The 18436-nt window shown below is 44.0% G+C and overlaps 1 protein-coding gene across 10 annotated transcripts; it reads right to left on the bottom strand.

Moving 5' to 3' along the window:
* Positions 1-2497: 2497 nt before the first annotated feature.
* On the bottom strand, positions 2498-18231 carry sybu (syntabulin (syntaxin-interacting)). Of its 10 annotated transcripts, none has more exons than XM_031792283.1 (8): positions 17259-18231; positions 11915-11969; positions 11418-11604; positions 10275-10415; positions 6554-6653; positions 6062-6211; positions 4441-4596; positions 2498-4301 (listed from the first exon to the last, which is right to left on the bottom strand). In XM_031792283.1, exons 2-8 carry the CDS (start codon positions 11936-11938, stop codon positions 3140-3142), a joined length of 1920 nt encoding a protein of 639 aa, XP_031648143.1. In that variant the 5' UTR covers positions 11939-11969; positions 17259-18231; the 3' UTR covers positions 2498-3139. The 10 variants fall into 10 exon arrangements, with proteins under 10 accessions (XP_031648143.1, XP_020307966.1, XP_020307983.1 ...); XM_020452377.2 differs by having other exon boundaries at positions 10275-10469; positions 17263-17388; XM_020452394.2 differs by having other exon boundaries at positions 4441-4593; positions 10275-10469; positions 17263-17388.
* Positions 18232-18436: the final 205 nt, after the last annotated feature.

The following is an 18436-nucleotide window of genomic DNA, read 5'->3' as shown; positions in this document are numbered from 1 at the left end:
AATACAATTGAGAAGGATGCAGGGAGATAGGATGCATGGAATCAAAGAAAGACAAATTGAGGCAGCCCTGAACTCAGCTAATGCTGCATTCGTAACCAAGTGGGAGGTGGGACTTGACCAGTTGTGAAGTCATAAATAACAGTTGGATGCATTCACATGCTATGAACCCGTTGAGAAACGCCAGATGGCTAATGGCCAACCAGCTGAGCAAACCATCATCTAAAAGTTCAGCTATCAAGGATGTAAACAAATGACGTTCAAAAACCATATTAATAGATTGCCTTTTATAAAGTTTTATAGCATTTAACTGCTGAAAATGCTGTTATCAAGGTAATTTCCTTAGTAGTTGATGTCAGAAGTCAGCAGGTGAGACAAATGAGAGAGCTCAGGAGGATAGACGAGTTCCCCACTAGTAATTACCTGTTGGAGGGCCATTCGTCTGTGGTAAATTCCCACTGGTTACGAACGCATCATGACTCCAACCCCCCTTCCAATATTGATTCAACCTTCTCTTTTCTACCAGGCCTGGTTGCAGAGAGAGATTACAACAGATGGAATGATTCATCAGTCTCCTTGCACTCTAATGAACAGAGGGTCATGGTTATGTAATGCAACATCCCCATATGGCAGTAGGGGAAATGGGTTATTTAGCATCGCATGGGGATTCTCATTCCAACTCATCTCATTTCATCAGTCTGCCAGCTGATTAGATTTACTTTAACCCTCACATAAACATAGATGTAACGTGACAGGTGAAAACATTGTGTGTGTGTAAATAGTCACTGCTGATCTGTGGCATGACCTTTCTTCGAAGATGGTCAGTCAATTGAATAAATGAATTAGGCCCTAATCTATGGATATCACATGACTGGGAATACAGATATGCATCTGTTGGTGACAGATACCTTAAACAAAAGTTAGGGTCCTGGATCAGAAAACCAGCCAGTATCTGGTATGACCACCATTTGCCTCATGCAGTGTGACACATCTCCTTCGAATAGAGATGATCAGGCTGTTGATTGTGACCTGTGGAGTCTTGTTCCACTCCTCTTCAATGTGCTTAATTGCTGGATATTGGCGGAAACTGGAACACACTGTTGTACACGTAGATCCAGAGCATTCCAAACATGCTCAGTGGGTGACATGTCTGGTGGGTATGCAGGCCATGGAAGAACTGGGACATTTTTCAGCTTCTAGGAATTGTGTTCAGATCCTTGTGACATGGGGCCGTGATTTATCATGCTGAAAAATGAGGTTACGGCGGCGGATGATTGGCACGACAATGGGCTTCAGGTTCTCATCACGGTGTCTCTGTGCATTCTATAAAATGCAATTGTGTACCATAACCCCGTACGATAACCTCACCGCCACGATGCACAACGCCGACATCAGCAAACTGCTCGCCCACATGACGCCATACACGCTGCTATCTGCCCAGTACAGTTGAAACCGGGATTCATCCGTGAAGAGCACACTTCTCCAGCGTGCCAGTGGCCATTGAAGGTGAGAATTTGCACACTGAAGTCAGTTACGACGTTAAACAGCAGTCAGGTCAAGACCCTGGTGAAGAAAAGACAATCCCGCAGGTGAAGAACCTGGATGTGGAGGTCCTGGGCATGCGTGGTTACACGTGGTCTGAGGTTCAGGCCAGTTGGACGTACTGACAAATTCTCCAACTACGTTGGAGGCGGCTTATGGTAGAGAAATAAACATTGAATTCGCTGGCAACAGCTCTGGTTGACATTCCTGCAGTCCGCATGACAGTTGCATGCTCCCTCAAAACCTTATGCCACAGATGTGACAAAATTACACATTTTAGAGTGGCCTTGTGTAATGATCATGCCATTTAATCAGCTTCTTGATATGCCACACCTGTCAGGTGGATTAATTGTGTCAAAGGAGAAACGCAAACTAATTTGTGCACAAAATGAGAAGCTTTTTGAGCATATGGAAAATATTTGGGATCTTTAATTTAGGCTCAAACACTTTACATAATGCGTTTTTATTTTTGTTCAGTGTATTATGCAGTCATATGGAAAGGCTCAGACAGGTCAGTTTATTAATTCATTTGAACTTGTTCCTTAGTTAAGAGCTGTTGTGCGGATGCAGACACATGTACCCTCGTGTTTGGAGCCGGGAACATTGTGTTCTGCTGTTCTCAGAGCTGGCCTCTGACATGTGGCTTTGCAATTAAGGATTCCCCCTCTACTCTGGAGATTAAAAACAGTACATCCGAGAAATATTTTTAGTTTCAATTGCTCACTGAAATATCCTTCTTGTTGGCATTTAAAGAGAAACTATGAAAATAATCAATTGAAATTGGCACCCATGAGAAAGACAAGAGCTGAACGATGCATCTCAATTGGTTGTAGAACGAGACAACGGTTGTGTGCTGTTGCTAGATATGGCATGTAGAATGTATGGTCACTATAGAAATGCTTGGGATGAATGTCTACCCAACCCTTCCCACCAGAAAATGCCCAAGAGGAATCAAACATGGATTGGATTATCATGCTTTAATAAATATATTAGGACATTTGATGATAAGAGTATTACACAAAGTAGCTCAGGCACAAACGAGTATGGGATGTTTCGAAGCATTGAGCTCATACTCCCATCAACAATTTGTTACACACGTACGTAAAAAGCTCTACTCCCAGGTAGAAAAATAAACATTAAGAGTGAACGTTCACTAATGAAGCTTTGGCTGCAGGTTTAAGATTTGGGAACATAAACCATTACAAACGCTTGCTTAAACTAACATTCAATTTCATCCCCACCCTCAGAAATCCTAATACTTTCAGAAAAATAACATAGTTGCTTTAAGTAGGGGTAACTAGTGCCAGCCCAGGACATCAATGATGCATAACCACCTACTCAGATTATCCATTTAGACACAATTATGATAACAGAAGAGATGGTAAGTAAATAAAATCCCTTCACCATGAATTTCACATAACTCACAACAACTGTACACAGTGCAAAGTAACCACGTGGGAACCTAAATTAATAACTGTAGCTTTAATATTCACAAGTGTAGAAAAACTAAAGATTTTCACAAATACTCTTTGATTAACTGATGTTTAAGTGCTTCAAGTTGAGGGGTCGGGCTGTGCATGCAGGGGTCAGAGGCCGTTCGTTACACATCTGCCCCATGATGATGAGTGACATGACGGAGAGAGTGCAAGCCCATCATGCAACAGCCACGGATCAGTGCTGCGATGTTGTAGACTGGTGCCGCCCCATCCACGCCATGCCGGGAATACAGCCAGGCCACCGTGGGTAACACTGGTACGGCCACAGCAACAAGATCGACAAGGAAGCTGCTGCTCCAATAGCGTTTGTTGACCACGTCCATCTCGGGGGCCCTGCAGGGCTCCTCACTGCTCACCTCAAAATCCAGCTCCTCCATGAAGCGCACGGAGACCATCACCTCAGGGTCTGAGCAACACAGGCCTGAATCACTGGACATGTCAGGGCTCACTGGCAAAACTGGTGTGGGCTGGCTGGGGCTAGGCAGGCTCAAGGTGGACTGGTTAGGGCTGGATGGGATAGGGGCAGAGGCTGGGCCCTGCAGTGCTGGGATTTCTAGGAGGCTGGTAGAAGCTGGGAGGAGAGCATCTCCAACTGCACCACCATGGAGCTTCAGCAGCTGCAGCAGGAGGGTGTGCAGGTCAGGAGGGAAGGACACCACCTCGGTCTGAACGGCCTTGTCCTCTGGAGCAGGGAAGGGGAGTGTGCTGCAGCAGAACGTGTTGGAGGGTGGTGAAGGCAGTGGTGTGACCTTCTCCTCCAGACTGTGGAGTAAAGTGGACACCCCTGGACCAGCCTCTGGGTGGCAGTGCAGCTTACCGCTAGAGTCGTGGCTGGAGTCCACCGCCGTGGACATGAGCACGTGCTCCAGGTTGTCGTTGACCAGCAGCCCACTGTCCACCATCTCCTCCACCGCCTGGTCACCCACCTCCCCCTGCTGGTCGTTGACAGGGGAGTCGGAGTCGCCACAGATGAAGTCCATGGTTGGCTCGTCTTGCAGCGTGGAGCCACTCTGGGCCATCTCCATGCTGTGCAGCAGGGACTCCAGCTTGCGGTTCTGGATGTTGATGTCGACAAAGTACTTCTGGATGCCCTTGTCCTTCTCCATCAGGCTGCTCTTCATGGTCTCCACAACCTGCCGGAGCTGCTTGATCTCCTTTCGTGCCTCCTTTAGGGCCAGCTGTGCCTCGACACGGTGGCACTCCTCCTCGATCCAGTCCTCCCTCATGCGTCCCAGCTGGGACTTGAGATTCTCAATCTCAGACTCCCTGAGGGAGAAAAGAGAGGGTCAGCTAGTAGTTACAGCTGTGTGGGATTGCAATGTTTGGCTACACTGTAGGTGGAATGCACTCTATGGGATGAATTTAGGAAATAAGCTAAACATGTGATGTTCACTGAGAAGGTAACCTGTCGTGGACGGTGTTCTCCACCTCCCTCAGCTTGCTCCTCAGGTGGCGAATGGCCACCTCCTTCTGTTGCAGGGGGGTGAGGTACTGCTCTGGATTGGGGGGTCTGATGCCATGGTTGTCCCCACAGGAGTGGTATCTTCTGGGGGTCATCCTTCTGGGGAGAAGACAGGAAATTACACCTTTGCCCCGAGTCACATACTGTATGTTCTACTGGTCAGATGCCATCTTTTTCTCAATATGGATACTGATGAAGAGGACACCACGTCTATTACACACCCCATCCTGTACTGTGCCCCATCTAAAGTACGCTCCCTCAGTTCTGTGGGGAAGGAACTAGGCCATGCAAAAAAAATAAAGGGATTGGTGCAACTTGCACGATGCAAAGTTCAAAGTCCGACTGGGACACAAGCTAACCAGCCAGCAGACTTCATGCTGCAAAAAAAGCTAAAATGCCAGGTTGGTCAAAAGCTTGCAGGGATAGATAGGAAAACAATTAATTGTGAGGGAAAGCCCAAATTACATTTGCTCTACTCTAGTCTACAAGGTAAGTTTTTTTGCCCGAGAAATCCCTGAAACACCTACATTTATCACTACAAGCACATTAACCTTCAATTGTACATTAGCAGTTCTGGAATATCCCTGTGATCAGGGCTCAGTTTTTTTTTTAAAGGGGTTGAAGAAACATTTGTTTCAGAGGATGGATTTGGCTAATATGCAGAGCAGACCCTCTTACAAACAGGCTTAAAAGCTAGCGCTATATCCTAGCAACAACCTGGGACTTGTTCTTTGATGTGAGCTCTCTGCATCCCTGCCAGAAATAGAACAGGCTAGCAGAAGGTAGTGAGAGAACTAGGACGTCACACGAAACCCAGCCAGGCAGAAGAGAGCGGAGGGGAACAAGGACAAAAATCCTGTAGCAATAAAATGACTTGAGAAACAAATGCAGTCGTGGACGTTTTCATGTCCGCATAAGATCCATAAGTACATAAGTATTCTCTGTGTTGCATAGAGAATGAATCACGTTAAGCCTGTGGGCTGAATTCAAGAGGACTCTGGTTAGTTATTTTTACAGTCCGAGCAGAAAGGCAAGGTTGAGCTTGTTTGAGCAGTGCTGCTGTCATGGCAGCACAGGAACCCTCAAGTGAATATTCTGCCACATAGCAACATGAGAACCCAGAAGCGCGACCACAAATGTCAGACAGTAAGTGAAAGAGAAGGCAGGGATGCAGCCAGGCAAGCACGTCTGGCTAGCGACTGAGCTAGGATGAAATATTAATGAACTCTTCCTCTCCTATAAACCCAAGGTTGACACCCACACACCAAAATAATCCTGACTTTTTATAAAATCCTCTAATCTCAGTATAGCCCAATCCTGACCGATATAATCCCTCAGGAGGGGGGAGGGGAGACGACAAAAAGTCCCAGCATAAAGCCTAATCTATCCACCCTTGCCCCACCTAGTGAACGCCCACCCCTCACAGAGCAACATATGCGTCATTACAAATGGACCCCTAACCCCTTCTTCCTAGGGCATTTCATGTTGATCGGAAAGGATAGGAACATGGTAGTTGCTCATGTCCTTCGATAGGCTAAGTGGAATTATTGACATGGCTGTTTACCTGGAGGGTACGGTGGGGCTAGAGTTGCTGCTGCTGTTGGTGGTGGATGAGGGAACTGTCCTGTACGGGGCATAGAGCTCTGCATCACGGGATGCTGAGGGGATCCCTGCCAGCTTAAACACAGGGAGGCTCCTGATGTGGGCACCCCGACTATGGGGAAAGACAGGCAAAGCTAGAGAAGACATTTTCCACAATACCAGTCTTGTAATGTTGTGCATTTATCATTGAAAAAAAACTAAATACCAGTGGGGGCGGGGAAATATACAGCAATAAAAAAAAATTTGCATAGCTATTATTGGAACAGTTTCCCAGACCCAATTACATTTTTTTGTTGAAAGTGCATTTTAGTTTAGGATCAGGCTGAATCTGGGTCAGGGAAAACAGGCCCTTTAAGTATAACACCCACTAGTGGGGGAAGATAAATGGTAAAGGCATGGCGTGTCTGCTTCTACAATGGAGGCAGTAGAGAAACAGAGCCACCTCATACATCACCTGCGTGAGGAGATCTTCTTCCCTGTGGAGCTGTGGGCCAGGCTCCCCCCTCGCTTTAGGCTGCCAGTGCTGCTGGAGGAGCTGAAGTCTGCCTCACTACCTGCAGAGTCAGACAAACACATCAGGATATTACTACTGACCTGGCATCAGCAGGCAGGACACACCAAACACTCATGCCATACACACACACACACACACACTTGCATTCTGCTTTTCCATGACTACACATCTTGCAGTTGTGTTCCATGTCTATTCCAACTTCTCTGCATTCAGATGTCAAAAACATATGTTTTTTTTAAACACCATGTGAGCCACTTTAAAAACGGTCAACAAACCGAATAGCTTCATCCTGCTGCAAAGCCCTTCCTTGTTAGAGGCTATGGTGCGTTTGTGGTTGGCAACAATGGCATGATTCAAGCAGAGGCTATTAGATTACACAGCTGCCATAAAATAAGCAGGCCCGATCGTTCAACCTTGCACGACAGGGTACCTAATAAATGCAGCCTCACTCGCTAACCCATTCATAGCCACTAACTACCTTTAGCGCCTATTGACGATAGGCTCTACTGGCCGAGCGAGTTTATTATGAGCCCCAACGCTCGTACTTGAACGTTATCATGCGTCGCTTACAGTACGGGTTTGGAAACATAAGGAACGAATCTCTCTTTTTTTCTCGCTGATATAAAGGTGTGGTAGCAATTTAACCTTTCATAGGTTTCCCACAAGGACATATTTCCATTTTATAGCGCTTGTTTACGGAGGACAGACAGAAGACAGCTAAGTAGCACTGGTAGTTGACTATCTGAGTCTTCGAACACCTGTGTCATTGAACAATACTGTCAGCTGCAATTTAAAACAGTGTACAGCAAGTAGATTTTGCATTTGTGATATGAAATTAGAGGGCAAAGTTTAGAACCGACTCAATTTAAATGGAGTATTTGGCTGCCAGAGCCAATTCACCTCTGAAACTGAACCTGTGAGTTGATTGGACTATAAGGAATAACATCGGGTTCCTTTAGTCCATTATCGGGCAAGGCCATGAGATCCGTCACTCACCTGTCTGTCTGGTGGCTGCATGGCAGGCTGTGGCATCCCTTGCCCTAACCTCTCCCTCCCTCATGCACTACAGTAATCTACTGACATGAAGGGCCGATACAATTTGTACATATCGTTTTGCAGCAACCACTTCATAAAAACATTTTAAATCCAGTTAATCCCTAGAAAACCAAACATAGTACATTTAAGCATCATACCACCTAGTAAAAAGATTCAGACCAGATTATTAATGAAAAGAACAGGGACAACCTAACGTACCTACAGTAGAGCTGTACCAAATCATGACAACCAATTTTATTCCATAAATAACCTCTGAAGACATGTTGCTAAATTAGTGCAAAAATACTATTGCAATATTGCATTCTCAAACAAAATAAATCACTCTCAGAATGAGCCAGCGAGGCAACTCAATATGTGGGTAGAACATCATTCTCCCTAATCAGTGATGGGTAAACTCCTGAAATAAATGACATACCTGAGTAGCATCTCTTCCCATTCGATAAAACCATAGTAAAGTGCTCACAGTGAATTTGTGATTAAATAACAACTAAACTGAACCTTCAACACTGGGTGAGTGAATCAAGTGCAAGTACAACGTGAAGTCTGACTGCTACTCCTAATTGGAAAACCTCATGTCCAAACATTATTTATCCAATCAGCAGCCTCTCTGGATTTGAACCTTGATTAAGGCGTTTGGTCGGATTCAATTATGCTGAGCCTCGGGTTGCTTGACGTGAATGGGCAAAAGGAGTAAGGAAGGATGCCCATCTCAAATCAAACAGTAATCTTCTGCTTCTCGGTCATGTCTTCAACAAGGCAGCATGGCAAATCTATTTTCCATACAGTATATATTTGAATTTTCAAACTTTTTTCAAATTTAGCATGTGAAAACACAGAATCCTACTCATTACTCCACATGCTTAATTACATCACGTTTGTTTTGAGCCAACTTCAACGTGGGCTTTAAACGGGATCCCGGGGCCAGATTAATCGAATCCCCTCATTGTTGGCATTCTTCTGCACAGACCTTGCTGACACATGCCAGATTTTACAAAGCCTAGATAAGTATTTTATATATCAGCTAACCACATCATATGTCAGCAATCTGGTGCCCAAAGGCACAGAAGATGTGGTGTCATGCAACCATTGGTTAATACATGCAATGTCTGAGCAGCGGAACACAACCATTGAGTGCGTCCCAATAATATCTCCTTCTTCCTGCATTTGTTCATTATTCCCCAGAAATGTAAAAGCATTGGATTGGTGTAGACATGGGCTAGAGGAAGTTTCTATCATATGTCTTATACCAGTCAGTTCCTTTCAAATCCATGAAGGGAAGTGAACAAGTGTACACTGAGAGGTAGGAGAGATATTTGGGATGTAACCATAGGGAGAACCTCAATTGCATACTCATAAAAAAAAAGGTTTAGCGTCTCGCCTCCTTCTCAAACCCCATTGGACGAGAAAGCCAGAGATCCTGCCGCTCTGACTGTCTCCTCCTATGGATGTTTTGCAATTGAGATTCTCCCATTCTCCCAAGCAAATCATTGTTGCTTATGTAACAGTTTAGCTTCCGTCCGTCTCCTCACCCCTACCTGGGCTCGAACCTGGGACCCTCTGCACACATCAACAACTGCCTCCCACGAAGCATTGTTACCCATCGCCCCACAAAAGCCACGGCCCTTGCAGAGCAAAGGGAACAACTACTTCAAGGTCTCAGAGTGAGTGACGCCACCGATTGAAACACTATTATCGCTCACACCGCTAACTAGCTAGCCATTTCACATCGGTTACACTCACCCCACCTTTTGACTTCCTCCTTTTCCACAGCAACCAGTGATCTGGGTCACGGCACCAATGTAACAGTTTAGCTTCCATCCCTCTCCTCACCCCTACCTGGGCTCAAACCAGGGACCCTCTGCACACATTAACAACTGCCTCCCACGAAGCATCATTACCCATCGCTCCACAAAAGCCACAGCCCTTGCAGAGCAATGGGGACAACTTCTTCAAGGTCTCAGAGCAAGTGACGTGAAAACAATACTATGCAGATAGTGTATACACACAAACCATGTAGAAATCTGGGTTGGGCTCAATTTGAATTAAAAGCAGTCAAGTAGGAAATTATTAGTTATTGAAGTTATTGAAAATAAATGCCCTTTTTTTCTTTTATTGGATTGTGATTTCTAGTTTACTTCCTGAATTGACTGATTTCAATTCAAATTGAGCCCAACCCTGGTCTACAAGAAACCATTTCACATGGCTATTTCATATATATTTTAATCTGATGTTGATGTATTTTGTAAATCTATTTTAATTGACAGTTAGACAAGTACTGAAATCAAACAAATACACAGAATGAGCATTGAGAGAAATGCCTAAGACAGGGCTGCCCAACCCTCTTCCTGGAGATCTACTGTCCTGTAGGTTTTCAGTTCAACCCTAATTCAGCGTATCTGATTCAGCTCGTTAAGGTCTTGTTGAGCAGCTAATTAGTAGAGTCAGGTGTGTTTAATTAGGGTTGGACTGAAAACCCACAGGACGGTAGATCTCCAGGAAGAGGGTTGGTCAGCCCTGGCCTAAGATCTACTAGGACAACGTATGTATGATCCTCCTAACCCCACCTACAAAATAAAAACTGAAGCCATTCCCTGCAGTAGCCTACCTCTGGGCAATGTGGACGATCGCTGCTCCCTCTTGTGCCTTGGCGGGGGTGCGTGCCACTCTTCCATCACCCTCACCCTCTTCACCTTGGTCTTGCACTCGGCGGTGGGCGTGGGGGAGCCATGCGGACTGTTGTCTGAGCCTGATGGGGTTTTGGAGGGGGACACAGACTGACTACTGGGGCAGCCGGTGTCATCTATGTAGTCAGGTATAGCCAAGAATACGCATGCAGCATGGAACACACAGCAGTCAATCAATCATACAGAGCTCGAGGTTCACTCCCTCGTATCTGTTCATATATCTCGTATCTGTTCACTGTAACTCATCCAACCAACAGTGTTCATGTTAACAACGCCACAGCACTGTGTTATGGAAGCTGAAGGGAGGCGAAAGGGGTGACGAGGAACTTCCATGATGACTTAATGTTATTCAATATACTTCAATATGTTGTAACCTCATTTTGGTTAGGTGTAACTGTTGTCAAAATAATGTCTATAGAGAAAAGAATCTAGGCCTACTACAGACGGCTAGGTCATTTCTGGAATAATGCCAACTATTATGCAAACTTTTATGCTTGCCAACTTTGTTGTTTGTGGTAGGTTAGTAGCCTTGTGTAATTCAAATTTGTTGCAACAGTATGCTAGTTGTTTGAAACAACAGTAATCAACAAGCTTTCATGTGATATGATGAGGACTTCTCTTTACATAATTTGACTTGGCAACACTCACAAAATCTCCAGTGCATGATTATATAACCAACGCCCTGACTAGTATGTGATAAGATGTGGATTTGGCCAGAATGGCATAACAAAACCTACATAAGTGTGTTAGCATGATTTCAGACATTTTTTATATGATGAACGCTGGCCGCAAGGGTGGACTGGGATCGGAAATCGTCCTGGGCATTGCTAACACACAGGCGGCCATTCACTCTGCACCCAAAATATTCTATTTAGATAGACCAGCCCATCTGCCATTGCCAGAACTGCCCTGGCAGCCATAAAAAATGTGACAATAGTGACAGGTGAAAGCAAATTCCTATCAATTGTATGTTTTCAGCTACATTTAGTGAGGTTAGAAGAGGAAACTACTTTAAACTTTTAGGATGTACCTTAACCTTGATCTGAAACATGGGAACCACATACCTGAGCAAAAGCTGTTGGTGCTGATGGTCCGTTTGGAGTTGTCCGAGCTGATGTCACAGTCCTTACCCTCCTCCTCCGAAATGGGTGATTCGGACAGGGGCGACCCTTTCTCATTAGGCTGGAAAGGATGGAGGATCAAGCGTGGGATGCGGCTGCGGGGACTCTCCTTCCCTGGCGACTTCTTTTCCTGAGCACCATACAAGTATCACAACTATGCTCGCCACTTGAATTTTTGTCACAAGAACAAATCAGATTCATATCAGAATCGGTGTGCACAAATGCAACTTTGCGCATTTTGTTTTTGTCTCACTAGCTCTGTCACAGCAACACAGTCAGGAACTAATTATGGTCTGCTATTGTGACTGTGACAGTCTAGATTAGATAACTATCATTCTCATGATGTGAAATTTTAACCAAAATATTAGCTGTTAAGATTCAAAATGATAGCCTAATATAGCAAGAATGATTGACTTTGAAAGTGTTGCAATGACACGCACCTCATATTCCTGGAATGGTCCCATGGTGCTTAACGCTGCCTTTTCCCCTTTGGATCTGTGAGAAAAGTAAAACTAGGTGAGATGTATTTCTGTCCAAGGCATCATGACGTGGCACACTGGCACTGAACCCTTTACGAACAAGGGGCGACTCTGTCTGGAATCTGTTATGTAAAATCATGTCACCCCCGCCCACGTCCACCCCTGCCTGGCACAGATGGCACAGACACTGACCGGACCTTGGTCATTAAACCAGTGAGACCCACGTCAAAAATAGGCTACCAGATGGAAAATATTTTTGTTTTACTTGAAAATATTTAGCATGTATTTCCTCAGACACGGAACAAAGGCATGAGACCGTTTCTTCCATCCAATAAAACCAAAGCTTACTGTCCTTCACATGCATGTGCCACAGAAAAATGCAACAACCTAAAAACGCATGATCCGATTACGTATCGATGTAATTGAATGATGATTGAAATCTGGTTGTGAATGACGCTGCAGATAGGAACTGGGTGGGCTTCTAACTCTTCATTTATTCATGTATTTCTAAATGATGTCCCACCAGGTGGAAAACAGACAGCAGCATCTTCAAACATCTATAAGAAAGAGGTTGACTAAGTGCCATGAGTTATTCTGCCAAGATAGAAAACAAAAAACACAGAAATATGACATCATTTCTTCCTTTTGGGATCCTGTGCCAAAGAGCCTTTTTCCTGCCAAATAGATGACACCAGAGAGTAACACACCGGCAAACCGCTCACTGAATATTGAGATAAGAATGACAGAATAATAGTGTACAATGTTTGGGTTGTGTATTGATTTTCACAGACCCTATACAGGTAGTTCAATTCACCCTCTCCATTTTTGACTTAGACATGCAAAGGCCTCCAGGCTCCAGTACATGCACAAAAGTGTATGTTTTATTGATGTGTGACGGCTGAATAATTCAAGGTTCACATAAATGCCCGACTGCACATTATAACATACCTCCATTCTTTATCCATTCCCTGTTGAATGTTGTGCCGCTTAGCATCATCGCTTAAAGGAGTTGGTTATGTAAGTGTGTACGTCTTTGGCCTTCTCCTTTTTTATATCAAGAATGACGTAATTGACCCCTAAGGTCCTTATCACTTTACTGAATCCAGACTTCTTTCCCCCCCCTTACAGTCCAGATGCTCTCTCTTTATTCTGACTGCATGGCACCCAGGATGTTGGTAAATATAGCAGCTGGCCCTGTCACCAAGCAAACACCCCTCTTGAAATACACTGTGTAGCCTGACCATCATGTCTTCCACTACAGGTACGTTTTCAGCAAGTAAGGGCAAAGAAATCAGTTAAACAGTTAAACCACAAAAAATAATACTTGAAGGCAGGTTTTATACCAGATTGTATGCACTTTTAGTCTTCCAGGTCCCCCAGCCCTGATATGAGAACACCCCAAATGTTCACCTGAAATTAGTTCAGCTTTTTGTACCTCTTATGGCAACTGAGAAGTGTGTCATGAGCGTCACAATAAAACAGCAGTACGCCAGCATTTTATGCCTCGATATGTTTTCCTTTTGTTTCTACCCGTCTCTGGATAGCTGGCACACAAGCACACAGCTTCAGAGTGGAATCAGATTAGGCAGCAGGCACAGTCACAGAGCTACCCACCAAACAATGCCCTAGCAACAGACTTAGCAACAGAGGAAAATTACAGCAAGGAAGAAACAGGCTAAATTGGGCCAATTAAATTTGCAGACAGTTCTATGTTCAGCATCTTCCGAGAGTGCAATAGGAAGGTTTTCCTCCTTCAACATAAAAAATGTCAATGTTGTTTACTTTGGGAGTGGCCTATGGCAGTGTGGGGGGAGTGTTACAGACTGGAACAAGGTCAGGTGTGCTCCCATATGAGTAAGTGCACGTGAGCCGTTGTCTTTGTGCACTTCAACAGCAATCAATGTCAGGAAAATGCTATCAAGTTTGTGCATTGCTATACTCAATAGTTGTTATCGTATCATGTCCATACAGTGTCTCAATGCTGATTGAATCTCAGTAGTGCTTGGAAACCTCCTCCTGGGTCATGAGGAATGACCCAGGTAGAAGAAAAGGTCAAAGGAAATGGACTGAAACGGTGAGGGACTACCTGGACTTGTCAAATAACAAGCACATATTTTTGCTTTCTGTTACAAAATATTTTAAAACCTTTCATTTTCCATGCAGGCAAATGTAACCCTGGTGGTCCCTTAGAAGATAGAGACCTGGGTGGAGGGTTGACAGCCTCAGATTCACAGAGAGATGTTTTCATCTAAGCCTGCCCATGCATGCTCTCGGTAGATAAGATGCAAAACAACATGAGCATCTCCACAGCGGGAGCCGTATGGCTGCAACAAGCTCTCACAGTCTCACGTTAGAATTAGATGTTTGTCCATCTTTCTCAATCGAAATTTGACGCTTGAGAAAGATGGACGAACATGGACAAACGTTTAATTCTGACAACAGCCAGAGCGCCAGACGGCTCCCGCTGTGGAGATGGTCACGTTGGTCAACACCTCTCGGTGAATCTGAGGCTGTCAACCCTTCACCCAGGTCTCTATCTGCTAAGGCACCACCAGGGTTACACTTGTTCCCAACGTCAAATTTCGAAGTGTTTTAGGTTAGGTTTAGCCATTAACTCTGAACTTTTAAGGTTAGGGCCAGGTTAAGGCATTAACTCTGAATTTTTAAGGTTAGGGCCAGGTTTAGGCATTAACTCCAAAATCTTAAGGTTAGGCATTAACTCCGAATGGGCTATGGTAAGGGTTAAGGTTTGGGGGAGAAAAAAAAAGAGAAAAAAACCCGTTCTATTGCTGGATTCAAAATTGCAACCTGGCACCAGAGGCAGATGCTTAGACATTAACTCTGAATGATTTAGTTAAGGGACAAAAATCTAAAAAAACTACTTCTACAGCTGGATTTGAACATGCAACCTTTGGCACCAGAAGCAGATCCTTAACACCCATCCCTGTCCACATCAAATACATAAACCTACTTGAAACTAACACCGCTCACTGTTGCCCCTTGTGGATGGTTTCCAAATAATCCCCTGACGTCCTCAGATATGGATTTACGTCTACCACTGATTTGGCATCATGGGTGACCTGGCTGTGTTGTTCACAGTGTTCCTGGCTTTGGTCCTATGGCTGGAACTTATGCAATCAACTGGGTATCAAACCCGGGTGTTTTGCACAACACAAGACTATGTTAGCTTACCAAGCTAAAGTCTATAGACCTCAGCTCTGGGAGTGAACAGTAATTTTCTGTTCTGCAGGCAAGGTTACTCAGCGAGTGGTTTGCAGCCGTTAATCTCAATATCAAATCATTTCTGGGTAATAATGATGTACCTTGCTGTAATTGTTTTAAATTAAAATGGTCAAAAAGAAACAAAAATAGCTTCTTAGCAAAGAGCAATTTCTCAAAGAAGAATTTTGCTAGGACTGTCTGGTAGTGGTCTGAGTGGGAAGGGGAAAACTGAAATTAGCTGTCATTGGCAGAGAGGTTTGGAACACTCTTTGTTATTGGTCTATTAACACATTTACCACCTGGTGGTGTCACCAGGAAGGCCAAAACTCCATCCCACCAAAACAGGCTGACATTTTAGGTGGTCTATTCAAACAGCTCTTACACTAAAAGGGCATTATCATCATTATCATCATTATCATCATTTTCACAGTATTTTTCTAACCTCATAGTGTGGAAATATATAAGACCTCTGGGCCTTTAAATAGCTGCACAGATCTGCAGGGTATGGCAAGCTCATATTTATCAAGATAACTCATTTAGTTAGCATGATGGTTTCATTTACTTTGTGTTGTTTTATTTGTTATTTGCACTACACTTTAATTCTGAGCTGGGAATTACTTCATGATACTGCATCCTCATTCTGTTCATTGTCTGCCTGCTTGGCTTTTAATTTTTATTTATTTTTTACCTTTATTTAACCAGGCAAGTCAGTTAAGAACAAATTCTTATTTTCAATGACGGCCTAGGAACAATGGGTTAACTGCCTGTTCAGGGGCAGAATGACAGATTTGTACCTTGTCAGCTCGGGGGTTTGAACTTGCAACCTTCCGGTTTCTAGTCCAACGCTCTAACCACTAGGCTACCCTGCTGCCCCTTTGTTATATAATCCAATCTCTTCTTCTGAGTGGGTTGACATATGGTATGGCACATAATAATTTATTGAAAGCCATATAAAAAAAGAGAACATAAGCTCATTGGACACGTTGTGTATGTGCAGGTATTGTGTATGGTTTGTGTGTGTTTGTGTGTGTATGTGTGTGTGCGTGCGTGCGTGTGTGTGTGTGTGCGTGTGTGCGTGCATGTGTGTGCGTGTGTGGGTGCGTGTGCGTGTGCGTGTGTGTAAGAACATGCAAACGTGTGTGAGCATTCAGCAGGATGATAGAAACTATGTGTCTACTTTTCTGTCTTTTGATGATGTTCACAAACTAATACATTACAGTTTCTCCAATAAAACCACATCTAAAAATGTCCAGCTCTATAAAGTGCTTTGATAGATTTCCCCCAAATCCAACAGATTTTCCTTATCATCCTGAACCTTATGGTGTGCATAAAATTCCCATAAAATACCCATAACAATGGCAAGGTGTAAAAGCTTTCATTTACTTTTTGGTGGTTGATAACATTCAGTTATCAACAGTTATCCCATTCAGTGCACTCTAAATACACACATTATGTACAGAGAGAATACAGACAACCAATTTATGACGGCAAAACGTTCCTTAATATCCTTATAATATCTGTTTCTGCAAATGCTGACCATGTTTGTCCATGTTTAAGTTACATTATGTGATGTGCTTCATGGACTTGGATGAAGGTCTCCCCCTTTTTAATATCAAAGGTAGGCCTAATATCAAAAGTTATCCGCCACATGTATAAATTCTTAATATTGACGGTTTGAAAATTATTTTAGACCATTCTACTAAAATCCAACAACGAAGGCAAAACATATAGTCTAGCCCATAAATGTACTGAAATATGGCTACCAAAACATGCGTTGTCGCTCTTGTAACCCCAGAAGAAAGATATCAAAGCATTGGGGGGGATGGTCGCCCATGGGATTATCGTAATACGCAGTTGAAATCAGTGGCGCTGTCCACTGTCTTGTGGTGCTGAACATGAGTTCAAACTTAACCTGACCATCTTTTCAACCAGCCCCACCTTTAACATTTGGTTAGTGCGAAATGGGAAAGTAAACAACATCATAGGCCAGCTAGAAATCAGAATTACATGCGTATCGTTTTTCCTATTCCTATTTTTTTCCAAATCTTTTCATCAAGCTATTTACATAAACATATAATTATACTTGCTTGGATGTTTGGTGTTGATTCCCCCAGTCGCAAAGGATGCGCGTGTAGCCTAAACCACGGACACCACAACGAGTCCCGCGTTACTCCAGTGTTCCTCACGAGTCTGACTGTGGAGCCCATCCCACTCTGTGTTTTGATATGAGGAAATTACACTGTGCACACAGGATTGGACGAGGATGAAGCTGCTAAACACTCACCACCAGTGACAGCGCGTGCTCGAAGTCAAGTATGACCAATGTTCCAGCAGTGTAGGGTTACATAACGCAGGCATGATTGTTCCGACCTCAAATTGCCTTCTTCCGCCTCCCATAGCCTAATGTAGCGAGATTCAGATTTGATTTTGTTCCCCCAAAATGACACAGACAATAAGATCAGGATGTGTGACAACAACAAATGCATGAAATAACAACAAATATCTACATTTTGAAACAATTATAGTTGCATCTCAGGCAATGTCAGTACGATTGAGGCGCAGCATGGGTTTCTTGTCCATGGTGCTGAAGTCACTGGGCGAGTACAGGAATTGAGCAGTAGCGTCATTAGGCCTGGGCTTTTTGCTCCAGCCCCCAACCTTCTTACATTTCAGTCTGATATGAGTTTCCATAACCACACATCACTTGCACTATGCAGTATTTATAAGAAAACATTTTACTGACACATTTTTGTGACAAAAATAAACAATACAATATAATGCGCTAGGCAGAAGGCACTGAAAGGATCCCCTAGAATGACACAGTGCCTGCTGTGATCGATCGAGATTTCACATCGCAATGGACCACTCACGTCCCTTGACCCCTTGACCACCCTTGCGGCACCGGTTAGATGTCAATGTCGTCACTCAGCAAAATGCCTGTCACTCAGTCAGAATCTGGATATTCGGAACTTCTTCCAAAAGAGTGCAAGCAGGTTGAGCAAGTTGAGGTAGCAGTGAATGAGGTAGAGAGGTTGCAGAACAGCCATGAAGTCAATGTGCAGCAACAGCAGAGTTGTAGGTTTGTGCAGGGTTGGTAGTAGCTAACTGAATTGTCTCTCTCGGTATAAGGGTTGGCTAATGCTAAGAAGCTAGAATTAGCGCTATGCTAAGCTATTGGGTGTCAGTCAGAGTTATTTAACAGTATATTTAGTGAATGGGCAAGCAAAGGATATTGATGTAAGTCGTGATGAAAAGTGTTCA

This window comes from Oncorhynchus kisutch, linkage group LG2, assembly GCF_002021735.2.
Source record: "Oncorhynchus kisutch isolate 150728-3 linkage group LG2, Okis_V2, whole genome shotgun sequence".
Taxonomy (NCBI): domain Eukaryota; kingdom Metazoa; phylum Chordata; class Actinopteri; order Salmoniformes; family Salmonidae; genus Oncorhynchus; species Oncorhynchus kisutch.
The sequence above is the reverse complement of the archived record's forward strand: the minus strand, read 5'-3'. Positions and strand labels throughout refer to the sequence as shown.

What these genes read in the sequence shown, in the direction of transcription:
- sybu (XM_020452377.2), bottom strand. Translation starts at nt 11,938, where the DNA reads ATGGGACCATTCCAGGAATATGAG. An exon ending in AAGAAGATCTCCTCACGCAG is followed by an intron (nt 6,212 to 6,553) that starts GTGATGTATGAG and finishes CTTTCCCCATAG; the next exon opens with TCGGGGTGCCCACATCAGGA. An exon ending in GAGAACACCGTCCACGACAG is followed by an intron (nt 4,302 to 4,440) that starts GTTACCTTCTCA and finishes TTTCTCCCTCAG; the next exon opens with GGAGTCTGAGATTGAGAATC.